This window comes from Amblyomma mixtum, chromosome 2 (assembly GCF_055824585.1).
Source record: "Amblyomma mixtum isolate Tamu chromosome 2, ASM5582458v1, whole genome shotgun sequence".
NCBI lineage: Eukaryota > Metazoa > Arthropoda > Arachnida > Ixodida > Ixodidae > Amblyomma > Amblyomma mixtum.
The window spans coordinates 64,108,571-64,125,014 of record NC_143013.1 but is presented as its reverse complement, the minus strand read 5'-3'; the positions used below and the strand labels follow the sequence as shown (position 1 = coordinate 64,125,014).

Sequence of the window (16,444 nt, the reverse complement as noted above, 5' to 3'; positions counted from 1 at the left end):
ACCAGTTCTGCTCTCGTTTGGTGCGAGCGCCACGGGATTTTCGTTAAGCACTATTTGCGGCTACCTTCATGATTACATCATTGCAACTGGGCGCTTACCCTGTTAAATCCATATAAAATTCCACTGAATGTCCAAAAGCGTATTTTAGTTTGTTTCCTGATGTATCTAATTTGCTTATTATTAACATTTCTAACAATTCATACATATTTTCTGATTTCAAACATTCTGCTATTTTACTTAGCTTTTTTCCCGCACTCATACCTCCTTGGCATTCACCACCGCACCTTGGCCAATCCCCCCGCGTGGGTATGTGCCATTTTCTTATGGTGAAGAAGAAGAAGAAGATTGGCGGCTGTCCAGGAAGATCATTGATCCCGTGTTCCCGAAAGTGGCAGCTGGAGGCAGACACGCTCGATGTCTGAAACCAAAGCGAAGGAGGAGAAAGGGAGAGCGGAATCCGGCTTGTCACACGGGTCAGACCATGGCCGCAGTCCACAGAGGGACAAGACACTACTGCTCGACGTCAATCCAGCGGTGAGATCGCGGGAAAGGGAAGTGTTCACCTGAGGTTAGTGCATAGGAAGTTTAAATTAAGATAGCCGTGTAACATGCTCTGTGCCACTGAAGTTTACGGATAGCGGTCCTGCGTCTCCCTGTTCAGCGGAAAATTATGTGCCGCTGATGTGCGCCCGGCTTGCGCTAATCTATACGGTGGGTCAGCGGTTAGGCGTAAATCTGCTGAGCCCAAGGTCGCCGATCGAATGCCGCTCACGACGGCCGCATTTCGATGGATGTGAAGCGTAAAAATAGCCGGTGCTCTGTGTGCTGTCAACGCTCGTTAATGACCACCATCAACTAGAAAGCCTTCCATTACCGCGTCTTTCACTGCCCATCTGCAGCTCTGGACGTTATAACCTACCTGCCATGCCATACCATACCATACATTGCCATTAAACCTCATCTTGAGTGACATGTCCTACCATACCATACCTACATACCAGACCAAACGTACTATGCCATGCCATACCATACCATACCATACCGTACCGTACCGTACCGTACCGTACCGTACCACACCACACCACACCACACCACACCACACCACACCACACCAAACGTACCATACCATACCATACCATACCATACCATACCATACCATACCATACCATACCATACCGTATCGTACCGTACCGTACCGTACCGTACCGTACCGTACCATACCATACCATACCATACCATACCATACCATACCATACCATACCATACTCTACTATATGCTTAACCAAAATCGCTCAAGTGGTTTCATATGGAATTGCATTCAGCGTTTGAAATGAATCCTGAACTCTACACTAATGCGTACCTTACAACCCATGTGACCCTTCCAGCCGTCAAATTCTACACGTCAGGAGCCGGGTTGTACTCACCCACAGTCTGATGTTTCCAATAAGCTCCAATTCTCTAAATAGGTTGTCTTGTGGCAGCGGCTGGAAAGGGTGCGCAGATGAGCAGTTGACCAGTACCGATTAAGTGGTTATTCTTCAAAGCATCGCGAATAGGGGTCATCATAACCACAAAGCAATAACGCATTCCTTGGTCGCCTGATCTCTTGGTAGTACATCGTTACATAGTACAAGATATGTTGAGTAGGGTTAAAGCTCGGCTTATGTCTTCACCGACTGTTATTAACTGCTAGATCCTAAACTTGGTGCGCATTATTAAACAGGAGAAAAGCACGTATCTCTTCCTCAAGCAGTTCCATATCGGAAACTTCATTGTTTGCATGCGAACTGGTCACATGAGAGAAGCGAAGCTGTAAAATAGCATGCGGATATAATACTTGCTCGCCACTGGCGCTACTGTCACCCACACTTCGCGCACGTTTACGTGGGAAGCTCCCTGACACCCTTAGAGCGTATGGGGGTAGCGGTCTCGGACTCGAAGGAGATGCCCTCGACTCAGCGTGGCAAACTCAGCGGAGACCAGCCACCAAGTGACAAGAGGTTTTTGGGCGTTCGGTGCCCAGCTTTCGCTGGTCGCAAGCCAGAGAATGGGTCGGAGCCAAAGGTTTACAAAACAAAACAAGGTTTATACAGCGATGAGATGATACAGAGGGTTTCACAATCACTAGTACAGACACATACAAAGTGATTAACAGAACAATGCAACTCGTGCAAGGTTAAACTCGAGAGAGAATACAATACACAGGCAATATTGCACCTAAAGTGCACTAACACAAGAGAGAGAGGTAAACAAACAAAACACAATTTGTTCACCGGGCACTGCGGCAGTCCGACGACCAGAGTTCCACGACGATGCCGTCCCGCAGACTGGCGACCGTTGCCTCATTGGTCCGATGCTGGCCGAGTGGTGTTTTCCCGGGAGTCGAACGGGCGCGCTTCGATGAAGCTTAAACGGCGGTCCGGACTGACTGATAGCTGTCAGCGTCCTTCTTTTATAGGCTCGCTCTCACGTCTGTTTGTTGTATGTGCCAAAGTAGGCGCGCACATACACGCAGTATCTCCCGTGTAGTTTCCCTTCCTTTCTCTCGCCGGCCGCGCGTCCTCATTGGTTAAAGTCAGGAGTCGTTTCGCGAAGGTTCCAGCGTGTTCTAGCGTGGCGCCGTCGTGGCGGCGTAGCCGATGTCCGAGTGCAGAGGAGGGGGACGTGACTTAGTGCACGCAAGGCTACGCCCTTTTCCTCCGGTCAGCAGTAGAACCGACTCGCATGTTCGAGAATCTTCGGCGTGGATGACTCATTCCTTCGGCGCACGCCGTGGCGATGGAGAGAGAGGCACGCGCTCGGCGGGGGCTTTCCCTCTCTCCCGTTGGGCTCGCGCCGGCGAGACGCCGTGCGCGCGGCGGTTTTTCTTTGTTTGTTTTTAAAATGCGCCGAATTTTGTGACAGCTACGGAAGCAATATTTGAAGCAGTTCCAGCTTTATTTGACGAGTAATCTGTTCATACTTGGTGGCTATGTATGTGGCCCTTTGAACATAAAGAGAGATGTTTTTCTGAATTGTAGAGAGGCGACAAAGGGGTTCGGAACGAACACATTCCTCAGGCGTGCGAAGTCCAGATACACCAATCATTGTGAGTAGTCATCACAGTTAATTTACGACGCTAGTTGACTCGTGTGGCATATAATTTTCTTTTATGGAATTTCGGTGTATATTTGGTAATTTTACATTGAGCAGCTAATGGCAATGAAATCAGGAGCTCGCCACGATGTGTGTATGAAAAAAAAAGCCAACGGTAATCGTAACGAAGTAAAGCACAAGGGAGTGTTCCTTTTGAGACAATGTATCTAATCCAGAGGTGCCTGTTTGTAATAATTTCACTTTATAGCTGATGAGTGTGCCTTGCTGTTTTTTTTCAGTTCGACTATTCTACAGGAAATGCAGGCAATTGTTGTTATGGTAGCATCACCTAAGGCCAGCACTTGGGGCAAATTTGTAGCACAGTGCACGAGTGCCATAAAAAACATGATGAGATATCGACGTCTTAAAAGCGCCAAAATGTTAACAGATTGAAGACGACCAAAACATAGCTATGTATGGTGGCTAGCTATTGCGTTTCGACCGGCCCAAGAATTCTCGAAGATAATGTTTGAGAATAATAAAGGTTACTCGCGCAATCAGATTGGTCTCGAAGTGAGGCGGTGGCTAGGCTGCCTATGCGGGTCCTTTCTTAAACCACATTTTGGCTGTGGAGGGAAAATGTTAGGAACTTTTGATGCGGGAGCAGCAAAACAAGGCACTTGTCTTGGGATGATTTTTAGTAGCGAAGGCGTCAAGTTATGTCTGTTCTTCAGGCGGTCTTCCAGGGCATACCTGCTACAATGTCTGTATTGCTGAGTCATTCGCTTGCACGATCTCATGGATATAACAAAAAATTTCAGGATACTTTATTTTAGGTCACACGCGACCGAGCTGTAGCAAAACCTGTTTCACACATCAGTACCAGCAAATCTGCTAACTTGATCATTCTGCCATTGTAAAAAGCCTGTCGTGAGATGCAAGTTGCATTACTATAGGGGTGTGCGAATATTCGAAATTTTCGAATATATTTCGAATATTATATTTTTAGTATTCGTATTCGATTCGAAATCCAAGTCTCGTCAGGAGGCACTACAGTCTGCTTTAGCCTCTCCCCGCGGACACCATGTATTGTTGTCCGAAATAAAATGAAATTGAATTGAAAAAAAGTATTCGTGTTGTTTCGAATATTCGACCCGACGCGATTATTCGTATCTAGCCGAATATTCATTGTGAGCACCGGCGTTCATTTCGGTCCGCAAGCCCTATCGACAGAGACATAACAACATGGCGGCGCCCAGAGCAATGCGCATGGATGAAGGAAAATTTTTCCTTTGAATTTTTCCAAGGGCCATGCCGTAGCTAACTGCACTGGTTGGCTTTTTTGTGGCTATACCTGCAAAGCTGGTACAGAGCTGTGCACGAAGTACCTCGCAATAAGTGCCAGGTCAGTGCCAAGTCAGAGGGCATTTTCTGTGGCTGGAGGAGTCGTTTCAGCTAGAAGGGAGCTACTTCTGTCTGACCATGTGGAGCAGCTGGTTTTCCTTCACGATAACCTTTTATGTTCATCCCAGCAACGCGCTTTTGTGCTGATGGCAAGCTAGCCTTAATCAATGCTGTGTACTAGCCATCCTCTCTGATATTTCCACTCTTCTAAGAATAATGTTCGAGACTTTGATACTTTTTGTGCAGCCACACACACCTTTTGTGTTCATTTAATCATCGATAGTTGAATTGTGATGTTCTTGGGTGCTCAAATAAATGTTTTGTAGTGGTTAAATGCATCTGTCCTTGATTATTCGATATTCGTTTCGATATTCGGAATCAAGTATTCGTATTCGATTCGTATTCGAAAAATTTGATATTCGCACACCCCTAATTACTAAAAATAACTGCGAAGAGGGCATATATGCCTACCCTGTGGAAGCTAGGATATCTGCTGTAGGAGAATGGGTGGGCCGCTGTAACCTGGTAGCCAGGCCACTGATTGCCCCCGACAAGCATATGTGCATAGGTGCAATTATAGCACTGAGAAGCTGGAGTAGTTGATAAATACAATAATTGTAATTTACCCTTAAATACACTGGTTACGGAATGGCTTTACAAGCATGAAAGCGAAGTCGAACATCTGTCATGGTTTTGGTTTTACGTGGTTTAACGTCCCAAATCGACTTGGGCAATAGGGGATGCCATAGTGGAGGGTTGCGGATTTTTTTTATCTGGAGATCTTCATTGTGCACTGACATCGCACAAAACACGGGCCTCTATCACTTCGCCTCCGTCGGAACTGGCGTTTTTCGGGACAGCAGCCAAGCACCTTAACATCTGAGCCACAAGGGTGGGAAAATGTTTCATGGTCTATATGTGAAGAACGGTGGCCCAAATATTAAAGGGAAAAACTCTGTGAAAAGGGGACAATGGCTAGTGCAACGAGGAGCATTGCACTGAGCTGTGTTGTTGGCCATCTATCACTTCTTTCTGTTCCTTTTTTTTTACGATGTATTTCCTTTAATCATGCATCAACCATCACAAGCCTACAGTACTGCAAACGTTGAAAGGTAAGTGAGCGGTGTACCGTACAATTATTATTCTCAGTAAAAATCAATCCTAAATATCTTTCTTAGTATGCCGGTATTTCTTCGGAAGGAAAACACGCATATGTTGTTGAGGGAATTGGATTTTGAAAACTTCCCGCCCTTAGGTACACGCGAGTCATGTCGATACTGATTAGGACTGCGGGGTAACCGTTTGGAAGTGAGTGGCGGTGCAGTGAATCTTAGGAATCTGTGTGAAAGAAGCACTCATTCGGTGCCACTGTAGTTTGCATGCAAAGTCGCTCGGGATGACGACGTCTATATTAATTTTTTTGTGACGTTTTCGTGCTTACAAAAGCTTAGTGTCTAGTGAAAGTTTCGTTCTTGTCACTACAACGTGGTAATCCATCGATATGAGGTCAATATGAGCTTTTTTTCAGTGCCGCTATATTATTGTGATAGGTGTAACGTTAAGAGATCGGAAGTGGGCGGAGTGGGCGAGAGAATAAACATGGGTTAATGGCATCTTGTCAAAATAAAGAGGAAGAAATGAGCTTGGGCAAAGAATGTAATGCGAAGGCAAGATAACCGCAGGTCCTTAAGGGTAACGGAGTGGATTCCAAGAGAAAGCAAGCGTAGCAGGGGGCGGAAGAAAGTTAGGTGGGCGGATGAGATTATGAAGTTTGCGGGGATACAGTGGCCGCAACTGGCAAAGGACAGGGTTTATTGGGGAGACAAGGGAGAGGTCTTTGTACTGTAGTGCGCGTAGTCAGGCTGATCATGATAATGACTGTGGCCTGCGGCGCGATCAGACCTTGTTCGCTGCTCCTTGCGCTTCTCTCGAACGCGGACAGATGGCGCCACACGATGGGAGCTTGTCCTGAGCTGAAGCGGCCGTAATGCAGGTGTTGCGCGATCGTTTGGTGCCGCGGCGTGCACGCGCGCTTTCTTAAGTGCAGCAAGGCATAGAAGGATTGAAACTGCTGTCGACACCAAATAATTTCGGGCTGCTTCGTGTTTTACTTGCTGGGACTGTATGAATCGGTGGAACAGGAGCGAGGACGCTGCCCTACGATCCTTCCGAGCTCGTTATCGAAATGCGTTCACTGCAAAGGGCACGAAATCGCCAATCGAAATTAATTGTTCCGCTGCCATATGGAACGCTGAACACCGAGAATGTTAAGTGCCCTGCACGATAATGTTAAGCACAAGAGAACAAACCTTAGCCCCATGAATGCCGATGGAGACGGAGCTTGCGCCGTCTGAGGAGGCGCCTCCAAGTTTCATGGTGGAAGAAGGGCATGCTCCTTCACCAGTTGACACGCATGATGTACTCCAGCCACCTGTCCTCTGTTTATTTTGAGGGCTCCATGATGGATCGGCGTCTTTTTGTTGTTCACAGGCCGTCCCCGGGGGCAGTGCGGAAGCGGACCGCTTGCTTGCCTGCTTGGCACACTGGCGGCAGTCTGTCGTTTTCTAGGAGGTTTTTCTGAACTTGCCTCTTATGTCAGACATTTGGAACATCCGGGAAAAATACTGAGCACACCATTCGCCAACAGCAACGGTTTCTTGAGCGCATTTAAAAGTGCCTTGCCACTAAACTCGGCGTAGTACGATTCTATGTCGTATGCTTGGGAAAGTTCTTTGCGTATACGTGGTCTCTCAGTTGCAATATCCTATCTGGTCTGGGATTGTATGGCGCGAAACATGGAGGCGAGCAGGCTCCGACGCAGCTTTAAAAAGAGGTACTTGGCCCGCACAATTCTGGTAGCCCGAGCTGCAGTTGGGTACGAAGCATAATCGCGTCTGGTCGGCTTCTGGACCCCTCAGGTGTGCCACAGCAACAAACAACACATCAGGGCCACTATGTACATAGGCCTCAACGACCGTCCACGGCATCGGCCAGCGCCACTACGTGCATTTGCACAACGATCACTGCGGCTGGTCACAAGCCGCGACACAAAAAGCTAGTTCTAGCAAATTATGTTCGTGCACGGTGGGTACCACAACGTGGAAGGCGAGAACCTAACGTCCACACCTTGTGATGCACTCTGGCAGCGCAAAAACAGGGACCAATACTGCCTAAAACGTCACTGAAAGCCGCGCAAACCGCTTAGCCGCGTCCGCCGCTCCGCAAGCGAATGGCCGCTACTCCGCAGCGCCCCCGCGACGCCGCGGTGGGCGCATGTACTACAGGGCGAACCGCGCTCTCCATCGCGGCCGGCGTTCAGTGTCAACACCCAACATATTCTTACACCGTGGTCCGGAGCACTTAGCAGCGAGCTGGAAATCGATTTCCTTCACAAGCGTAATCTCAGGAGCTGCCTGGTGTTTTGGAAACTATTCGAAAGCGTCTTTTTCGTAGCTATTTTTATTATGTGCTTATCTTTGTCATAGTGAATTGATGTTCTAATGTAGCTTGAGGAGTCTAGTGAATCTTTTGTGCCCTCATGCTCGCTACTGCACGCATCCGCATGTTCAGATTTTGCTGTCTAATGCCTGTCCATCGTTTCGTAGTGAATCCGGGCTTTTAAACAAGATGCTATACGTAAACGGACTAGATGAACAACTGTGCGCGCTCGCTCGCTCGCTCGCTCGCTCACTCACTCACTCACTCACTCACTCACTCACTCACTCACTCACTCACTCACTCACTCACTCACTCACTCACTCACTCGCTCGCTCGCTCGCTCGCTCACTCACTCACTCACTCACTCACTCACTCACTCACTCACTCACTCACTCACTCACTCACTCACTCACTCACTCACTCACTCACTCACTCACTCACTCACTCACTCACTCACTCACTCACTCACTCACTCACTCACTCACTCACTCACTCACTCACTCACTCACTCACTACGGCTCTCTGTGAAAAATACTAGTGACCTCCATGGCTTTTAAGAAGTACATGAACACTGCGCCGATCAGGTCCGCTTCCCTCTCCTGGGACTCAACCTGGCGCTCTGGGGCGTGGGCGCATTCCTCATGCTGGGTTCGGTGATGATGATCGTGGACTCGTGGGACTCCGAGGGAGATGAGCAGATCCTGGCACGCCTGGACTTGTCGGGCCTGCTGCTTTCGCACATGGAGTCGCTCCTCTTCATACTCGGCCTCATGCTGTTCACGGTCAGCTCGTGCGGCTGCGTAGGAGCCCTGCGTGAGAACACCTGCCTGCTGAGGCTGTACTCACTCGCCCTAACAGTCCTCATCGTTGTCAATCTCATACTGGGCGTCATGGTTTTCTTCATGCCTGGTGAGTGAAAAGGCTCCAACCGCTCTGGAGAATGATTCATTTCGAGATTTTTATCGACCCTACTGGTTTTTTCGGCTTATATCTCATGCCTTCATTTCTTGGCAGGAGTTGGGGGGACACGCTCGCAAGAAAACTTATAAGGACAGTACATCAGTGTCAGCCTCGAAGTAAAGTTGCTGTAGGCAAGGCTAATTCAACGAGCCTTACGTGAATAAACTATAGTCTAGACATGCTTCGAAAATATTTCTGCATGGTGGTGAAATGAACGTGTCGCACAAACCACTAGAACTGTTTTTCTCGGGATGCTGATAAAAAAAGATCGGCGCGTGGCTTGGAAATGGTTGCCTTCACCCGCGGCCTACAGAAGAATGTCACAGCGCTGCCTACATTGCCGAAGCGTCTTAGCTGTCGCTTCAGTTTCGGCTCGAAACCCTTTGGCTTTCTCAAGGGAGTGAGAAGGGTAATAATCACTGCTCCACTTCACCTAGCAAAGCGGCTTCGCTGTCGAAAGGCAACAGTTGACGGGACCCCGCCCACAGCGGCAGGTTACAGGACGTCTAGGAGAAATTGAAGTTGTTGTATATTGATTTAATATTGTTTCCTGACACAAACTGCACATTTCCGCTAACGGAGCTTTTATATCGTTGGAAATAAAAAAAATATTACAGGTATAGCCGCACAGGCTGTTTTCACAACCAGACTACGACGACGACAAGGGCGATTTTTGTGGCGTATCTCTTAGGCCAGACCACACCGCCATCAACTTGCACCCAGCGATCACGGAGACCCTAGTGAAGTCGCCATCATTACCAACGCCAGGAGTTGGATTGCGGTGGCAAGAAAAAAATATATTTCAACTCGAAATTTCTCCACAAGGGTAATAAGGACGCCAGAAGAAATTGAAACCATCGAGAGCATTTGGAAAATGCATTTTTTTCTATTTAATATGTGGTATTTATCAATCGGAAACGGGCAGTGCAAAGAATATTTTTGCCTGAAAGTTGACTGATCAGGAAAAAAACCAACAAAATCTGCTTACGCCACCTACGGATCGAAGATTGCCAGACCGGGGCGCGCGTTAAGCTACTGAGCAGACAAGGTTAGATGAATAGGGACCCGTTACGTCAGATATGAATAAAGCAGTAGTCATTCAACACAAATAACTAATATGGAAGCATATTTTTTATGCAAAGATCATGAGGAAATTATTCGTCGACCAGCGTAATTATCGCGCGTGAAGTGGTAGCCCCTCAAGTGGCGTTGAGCCCTTGGCGCTCGGCGACCTCGGTGGCTTGTTTCATGGCCCTGAGATCAACGTCCAGGCCTGGAGCTGCGAAATGCAGCCTCTCACTGTTCGGGGCTTCAGAGCTGGAGGTCCGTAGGAAGGAGGTCTTTAAGACATGCATGGAGAATGTGGGCTCCTATATGGTGTTTACGGTTGCAGACATACCCCAGCAACCCCTTTCCCTCTCACCCTGTCACGCGGCACACATTACGGGGTTTATGAAAACGATGGCCAGCCTTGCAAGTGAGTCGTTCCTAGCGTAAAAAAAAAATGGATTGCTAAAATGTCGCACAGAGGCGTGGCTAAATGCATTTGTATCAGCGTAAGATCTACCACAAAACTGCTAATCGCAACTTGGCACATGCATGGGCGTCTATGGGGTCCGGTCTGGCGTCCACCCCGGTTATCATGGCAACGGGCGCGCTGTACTATGAATGGACGGGCCACGCGCTTTGTGGCACGTGGCACACAAAGACTCGCATTTTGTAGCTTGAGCCTTCGACCTTAAAACAGTGAGACAAGCAAGTTGCAACGCGCTCCCGCAGGGAGCATTAAACAGAGGAGGGTACGCCGCAACCGCTATGCGACTCGGAAGTGCGCTCTACACCACCGACAAGCATTGTACTCTTAAGGGTAACTTAAGCGCAGTCCTTTTTCTCAATTTTTGGTGTTGATTAATGACAAACTATTGCTCTATCGTTTGAAGGCAGCCAACAGCCATCAAAACCAAGTAAAGCACAGGAACTTCAGTTTTTTAAGGCTTGGAAGATTCTAGTCGGATGCAACACATGAACTAAGGAGCGAAAATCAAAGATGACCCTCCTGTCAATGGTGTCGGCTGATTTGTATGAAGTCATGGTTATTTAGTGGTTATTTCTTCGTCCATCACCAGGAGTGAGGGGCAGTGCCCAACCGGTACCTGTAAGCGGAGTGGCCTATCGCGCTATGTTTTGCACCTAATCGTCATTCTCTTTCTTTCTTACGTCAAGGAAGATGTCAACGCGCCATTTTTGAAAGTTCAAAGCCAGGAACCACGTAGTGGCAGTCAAGAGAACTGGGTGAACTGGTCCCGAATTTATGGTAATGAGGCTAGATTAATCCCCGTATACTGTAAGATGCTGCCATGAACATATTGATAGTAATGGTTTAATCGTGACATGCGTATAAAAATTTTGACTTTAAAGTCAGTTACGCTGTCCCATCGAGTAGTTAAGACTGGCATAGAAAACCAATGCGGTGAGTTTTGACAATAAATGACGGGAATTTACAGCGTGCTAAAGAAGGATCTGCGGGTATAGGCGACCTGCAATGATGTTTGCCGGGTCGATTGCGGCTTAGTGAGATGAGCAAGCAGTATAGGCGGATCCTTAGTGATATTCCATTCCAACCTACCTACGCTTATATGTATGTATATGTATGTACAGTTGGGGACAAAAGTCTCCGTACCACGTGTTCCTCAAACGAAGCTTATTGCTCTACTATCAGACAGCGGCTGGAGACCGCACTTGTGGAGATGAAAGAACAAAAATTTAACTTGTACCTCCAAAAGTGTGGTCTCCAGCCGCCGACTAATAGCAGAGCTATGGGCTTCGTTAGAGGAACACGTGGTCCGGAGACTTTTGTCCCCGACTGTACTGTGTGGAGGCCACACGTGCCGTGCGTCAGCCAACTGGACTGCATCGAGAGCATCTAAGCAAGGAATGGCACCAGCCAAATGCGCGCCTCGAATTGTCCAGAATGTGGTATGGCGTTTGTCTCGCCCCAAGCGGCTGCCGACAGCAGTTTTCAAGCGCACATTGGGACAATTCCAGTGCCACCAAGGCGATGCAGGTTGCTTTTATTGATTATGGTGCTTCACTATCATCGTTAGCCTCAATGCACACAGTGCAGGGCAGAGGCCTCTCCCATATCTTGCCAATTAATCCTCTCCTGTGCCAGCTGCGGCCACCATGTCCCCGAAAACTTCTCAATCTCATCCACCCGCCTAACTTTCTGCTGCCCCCTGCTATACGCATGACCCCCGACAATTTCTTTAGGAACAAAGATTGAATGCAGTGACCCTCAGTGTCTCTTTAAACTCTCAAGGGTAAAAGGCCAGGACGGCAATTTTCTTGCATAACCGGGGAGTTGGTTTCCCTCTCATGAAGGTATATATTTTATGAACATGAGGGAACAGTGCATCCGGCTCTCCCCGCGTCATGTTCTGGCGTCGCTGCGCACAAAATACGAAATATTTGTGACTGTGAACAACTTCAAACCTTTGTTTGTTGTTCACTTGTTCTTATTAGCTTGCCGCAAAAATATGGAGCGCTTGCAATGCGACGCTCTACAATCAATAAGTTTTGTCTGATGAAAAACGAAAAGACCGCGGATCGGACCGGTAACACCAATGTTCGCCTTGCTTAGGAGCTGGGAAGTGATTAAAGCTCCCGTGCAGCAGCTACGCTCTTGCCACTCACAGATGGAGCTACTATCCTGTTCTGAAGCCATCTCCCCCTCCCTACACACACACACACACGCTCGTAGCCAGTAATATATAACGATCTCCACTTTGCAATCTTTGATGCTCCGCAAGGAAAGAAAAAGACGTTCTATAGAAATTATCTGCTTTTAGTTTAGAATCAGCGGCGGTTCGTATCGCTGTATATTTGTATAATCCGAACATTTACATCTGCATGGGTTTCCAATAATAATCAGGACTCAAAGCATGTCATCACAGTCATTTCGCCGCCACTAATCCTCCTAGCGGCTGTCCTTCGCAGGCGGTGTCAAGAGCGTGATAAAGCAAACAATGTCCCTGAACCTCGTCGTCAACTACCGCGACTCGCCCGATGTTCAGGAGCTGGTGGACGCAATGCAGCGATTCCTGAAATGCTGCGGCATGACGAACCGACATTTCCGCGACTGGGACAAGAACATGTGAGGATCCTTTACACACTGCTGAGCAGCGACTTTGGCTATGCATTGTCTGGCGATTTTTTAGCAATCCACTGCAAGCTACAGCAGGCTTCTGGACACCAAGGGCAGGATTTCGAAGCTATCTAACTATGCTATCTAAAAAAAAATGGCTGTGATTTGGCCAATGGCCATCCCGAGTAGAATTGCGGAAGAAACGGCACGGCAATTGCAGCGGCGGCGGCACCTCCGAGTCACCCGCGTAGCGGAGGTGTCGGCGGTGGCCCCAGCTCCGCAGCTGTGTGCCGTGTGACGTCACTCCTCCTGGAGAATGCACTGCTGGCGTAGCGGCGACGGCGCCTCTGAGTCACCCGTGCAGCGGAGGAGTCGGCGGCAGCTCCGCGCTGCTCTGACGTCATCCGCTCCTCGCGCATGTGCAGTTGGGGCTCTCCCGGTCTAAGCGAAATCGCTCACACCTAGCGTAGAATTGCTTCCGCAACAAAATGCTTCGCGACTAGCCAGTTCCCGTCATTTCAGTAGCTGTGATAGTCCGGTGCCCAATTTCAAAATCGCCTGCCATTTATATACTGTCTATAAGCGTGACTAATGTTGACAATCCGGCCAAACAGTGAGACATATTATAAATTGTCTCACTTAACTGTTCACTCTTTACACTTTTAATATACTGAAGCCACTGCTCGCGCCAACACATAAGGGAATGATAATCTCAATCTGACTGCCACAATTCAACTCTTAATGATAGACTGGCACCTTGCTCATAATATAATTCGAAGTATGATTAATAATCATTTGTAATAATCATAGTCATGAATAATGCCAGAGCGTCACTTCGCATGCGATATTATGCTCGTCCTGCGAAGTTTTCTTTTCGTCACCAGGAATTCGGGACGAGTGTTTCAAAAACTCCCTTGGCTGCGACAACGTGGCGCATGGGTTCCAACTTGAAAAAAATTTCAGGTGACGCTTGAGCTCCGCCTTAAGGGAATGACGCGATAGCGACCATATATGGAGAACGCCATTCTCTATTTGGTATCCCCATACCCCTCCTGGCGCAATGGTGTAGCAGTTAAGCGATGCGCGACTGCCCTCCGATGCCAGGTGCTAACAGCGATGGGTATTGTACGGCCCAGGTCGCTCTTCCCGAGCGGTCATTCATTAATGGAAGTGCTGCCTGCCATTGTGGGCAGTTTGCTCACTATCCGATGGGCACGTTGTGATGACGCCGTAAGGTCACGTGACCTAGGTGGCGTACACCTGCCTCCTAGGTGCTCTCCGGGGACCACCTGCCAGAGCCATGCCCGCGATTTTTCGCTCAACGCCGACAACTCCTGCACCAGATTTTCTGGAGAACGGGGTTTTTAGCGCTATCGCGTTGAATTAATGCACTTACATCATCTGTGACGTGTAGAGAAATCGAATGACAGAGTGAATGCTTGCTCAACAGAATGTTATAGGTCGTTAGGGTACGCGGAACTTGCTGGGCGCTGCCCCGAATTCGTAGGAATCATTCAGGGTGTCTCCCTGTACGAGAGCGCAGAGCAGGACTTTGCTCAGCGGCGAAGGCCATTCTTTGCAAGCCTTTGAAGCGGCTGCGGTCCATAGAATGCCAAGGTAGTAATGAAATGACGGCAGCGCTGGTACCAGTGTGGTAGCGTCACTCGAAACAAATCGAGATTGGGATGTAGTAATCTTTCGAATTTAGAACTTATGAGGGAGACTACCGTTGGACTGAAAATTTACAAACACTCCCGCAAAACTGCCTTGCAAAAGTAATGCAGTTAATTCTAGCGCATGGCCATTTCACGGCCAGTATATTTATATCGATGAAACAGTGGCTAGGTGGCATTAACAGTGGATTTGATTTCAGTAAGGGGCCCTAAAAATCGGTCATTTCTCTGTATCGTTACAGATACTTCCACTGCGACATTAAAAACCCTAGCTACGAGCGCTGTTCGGTTCCTGCGTCGTGCTGCCGGAGGGGCTCTGGAAACGCGGGCATCTTCTGTGGAAGAAACGTGCTCAACCTTTCCGACCACGAGGCTTGGTTCCACGTCTACACCGGGAGCTGCCCGGATGCGATGAACCACTACGTCAAGGAGCACGTGATGGTCTTCGGAGGGATCTGCTTAATCGCCGTCATCGTGCTGGCTTTCGTTGACATGATCACCAACGCCGTAATTGATGAAATCCACATAATTCGAAAGATATACGATCAGGTCAGATGTGCAGTGGCCGCGGCACCACAAGGACCTCCTTTGGAACGCACATAAGCATCTGGTATGCGATAAACGATATGGAAGACGGCAGACATCGTAGAAGATGGATAATGTTGAATAACAATCCAATTTTGAATATTCTCTGTTATCCTTATGATTATCCACTAATATTTCTCGCATAAGCTTTTCACTTCATTGGTACAAGGTAGTTATGGCAGATTTTAGATATTCACCTCAAGTCACGTGGTGTAGAGCTTCTACAGAAAAGAACTGCACCGAAGACTTGCACGGATAGCTTTATCTGGCTTTCTGGCCCCCTCTAGAAGGTTGTAAATTGCAAATTGCGGGTTTTAACGTCCCGAAGTTATGTATGGATGATGAGGAAACCGCATTGCAGGTCTCCACGCTAATTTAGACTGCGTCGGGTTCTGTAATTCTGTAACGTGCGCTGACATCGCAGAGCACACGGGTGTCTGCATTGTGCCTTCATCGAAACGCGGCCGCCGAACCTGGGTTGAATCCGGTTCTGCCGGCGAGGTAGCCGAGCGCGCTAACCACCGAGGAGCCACAGCGGGTCCCTCCAAAGGATCCGTGGTCCTTCTACATGGCTGGTTTATCACAGCTTGTGTCGTAGGCGGATCACGTTATCTCACCTCTGTGCGTCAAGAATACTGTCCGGGGGGATTTCAATCATTTACTTTTTTTAAGTAGTAGTGTTTTTAATAAAAATAATAAAAAAAGAAAGGAAAAGATTTTTTGCTAGCCCTGGCATCTGCCATCACTACGGGAAGAACCTGAGATGGGGCAGTGGAAACAGGATAGCAGGCAGGATGTATAAATAAAATGAAAGAGGTTAGGGGACAGAAAAGGATAGGGGGGAGAGGTACACTGTACAAGAAATTTATTTACATATTAACATGTATATATAAGTTGGACGCACGTGATGATCTAAGTAAAGAAAAATTCATCCTTTTTTAAGCGTGTCTACGTTTTTGTGACGAGCGTTTGACGCTCCTGTGCGACATGACAATGGACGGTGCGTTGTACAAAGCCTCTCGCATCGTGTACCCTGAGAGCTCATGAATTGACAAGTGAACACTAGTAAAATACACTTAGCTTATGGGAGAGTGGTAGAGAGGCATTTTTTTATAAGTTATTCAGGCGGAGGAATTTCTTGCATGCTACTGTAAGGCTAATCGCG

The 16,444-nt window shown here is 48.1% G+C and overlaps 1 protein-coding gene across 1 annotated transcript; it reads left to right on the top strand.

Moving 5' to 3' along the window:
• Positions 1–10,486: 10,486 nt before the first annotated feature.
• LOC149359551 (tetraspanin-33-like) lies at positions 10,487–15,297 on the top strand. Its single transcript, XM_089567702.1, has 3 exons — positions 10,487–10,513; positions 12,858–13,030; positions 14,937–15,297. Exons 1-3 carry the CDS (start codon positions 10,487–10,489, stop codon positions 15,295–15,297), a joined length of 561 nt encoding a protein of 186 aa, XP_089423828.1.
• Positions 15,298–16,444: the final 1,147 nt, after the last annotated feature.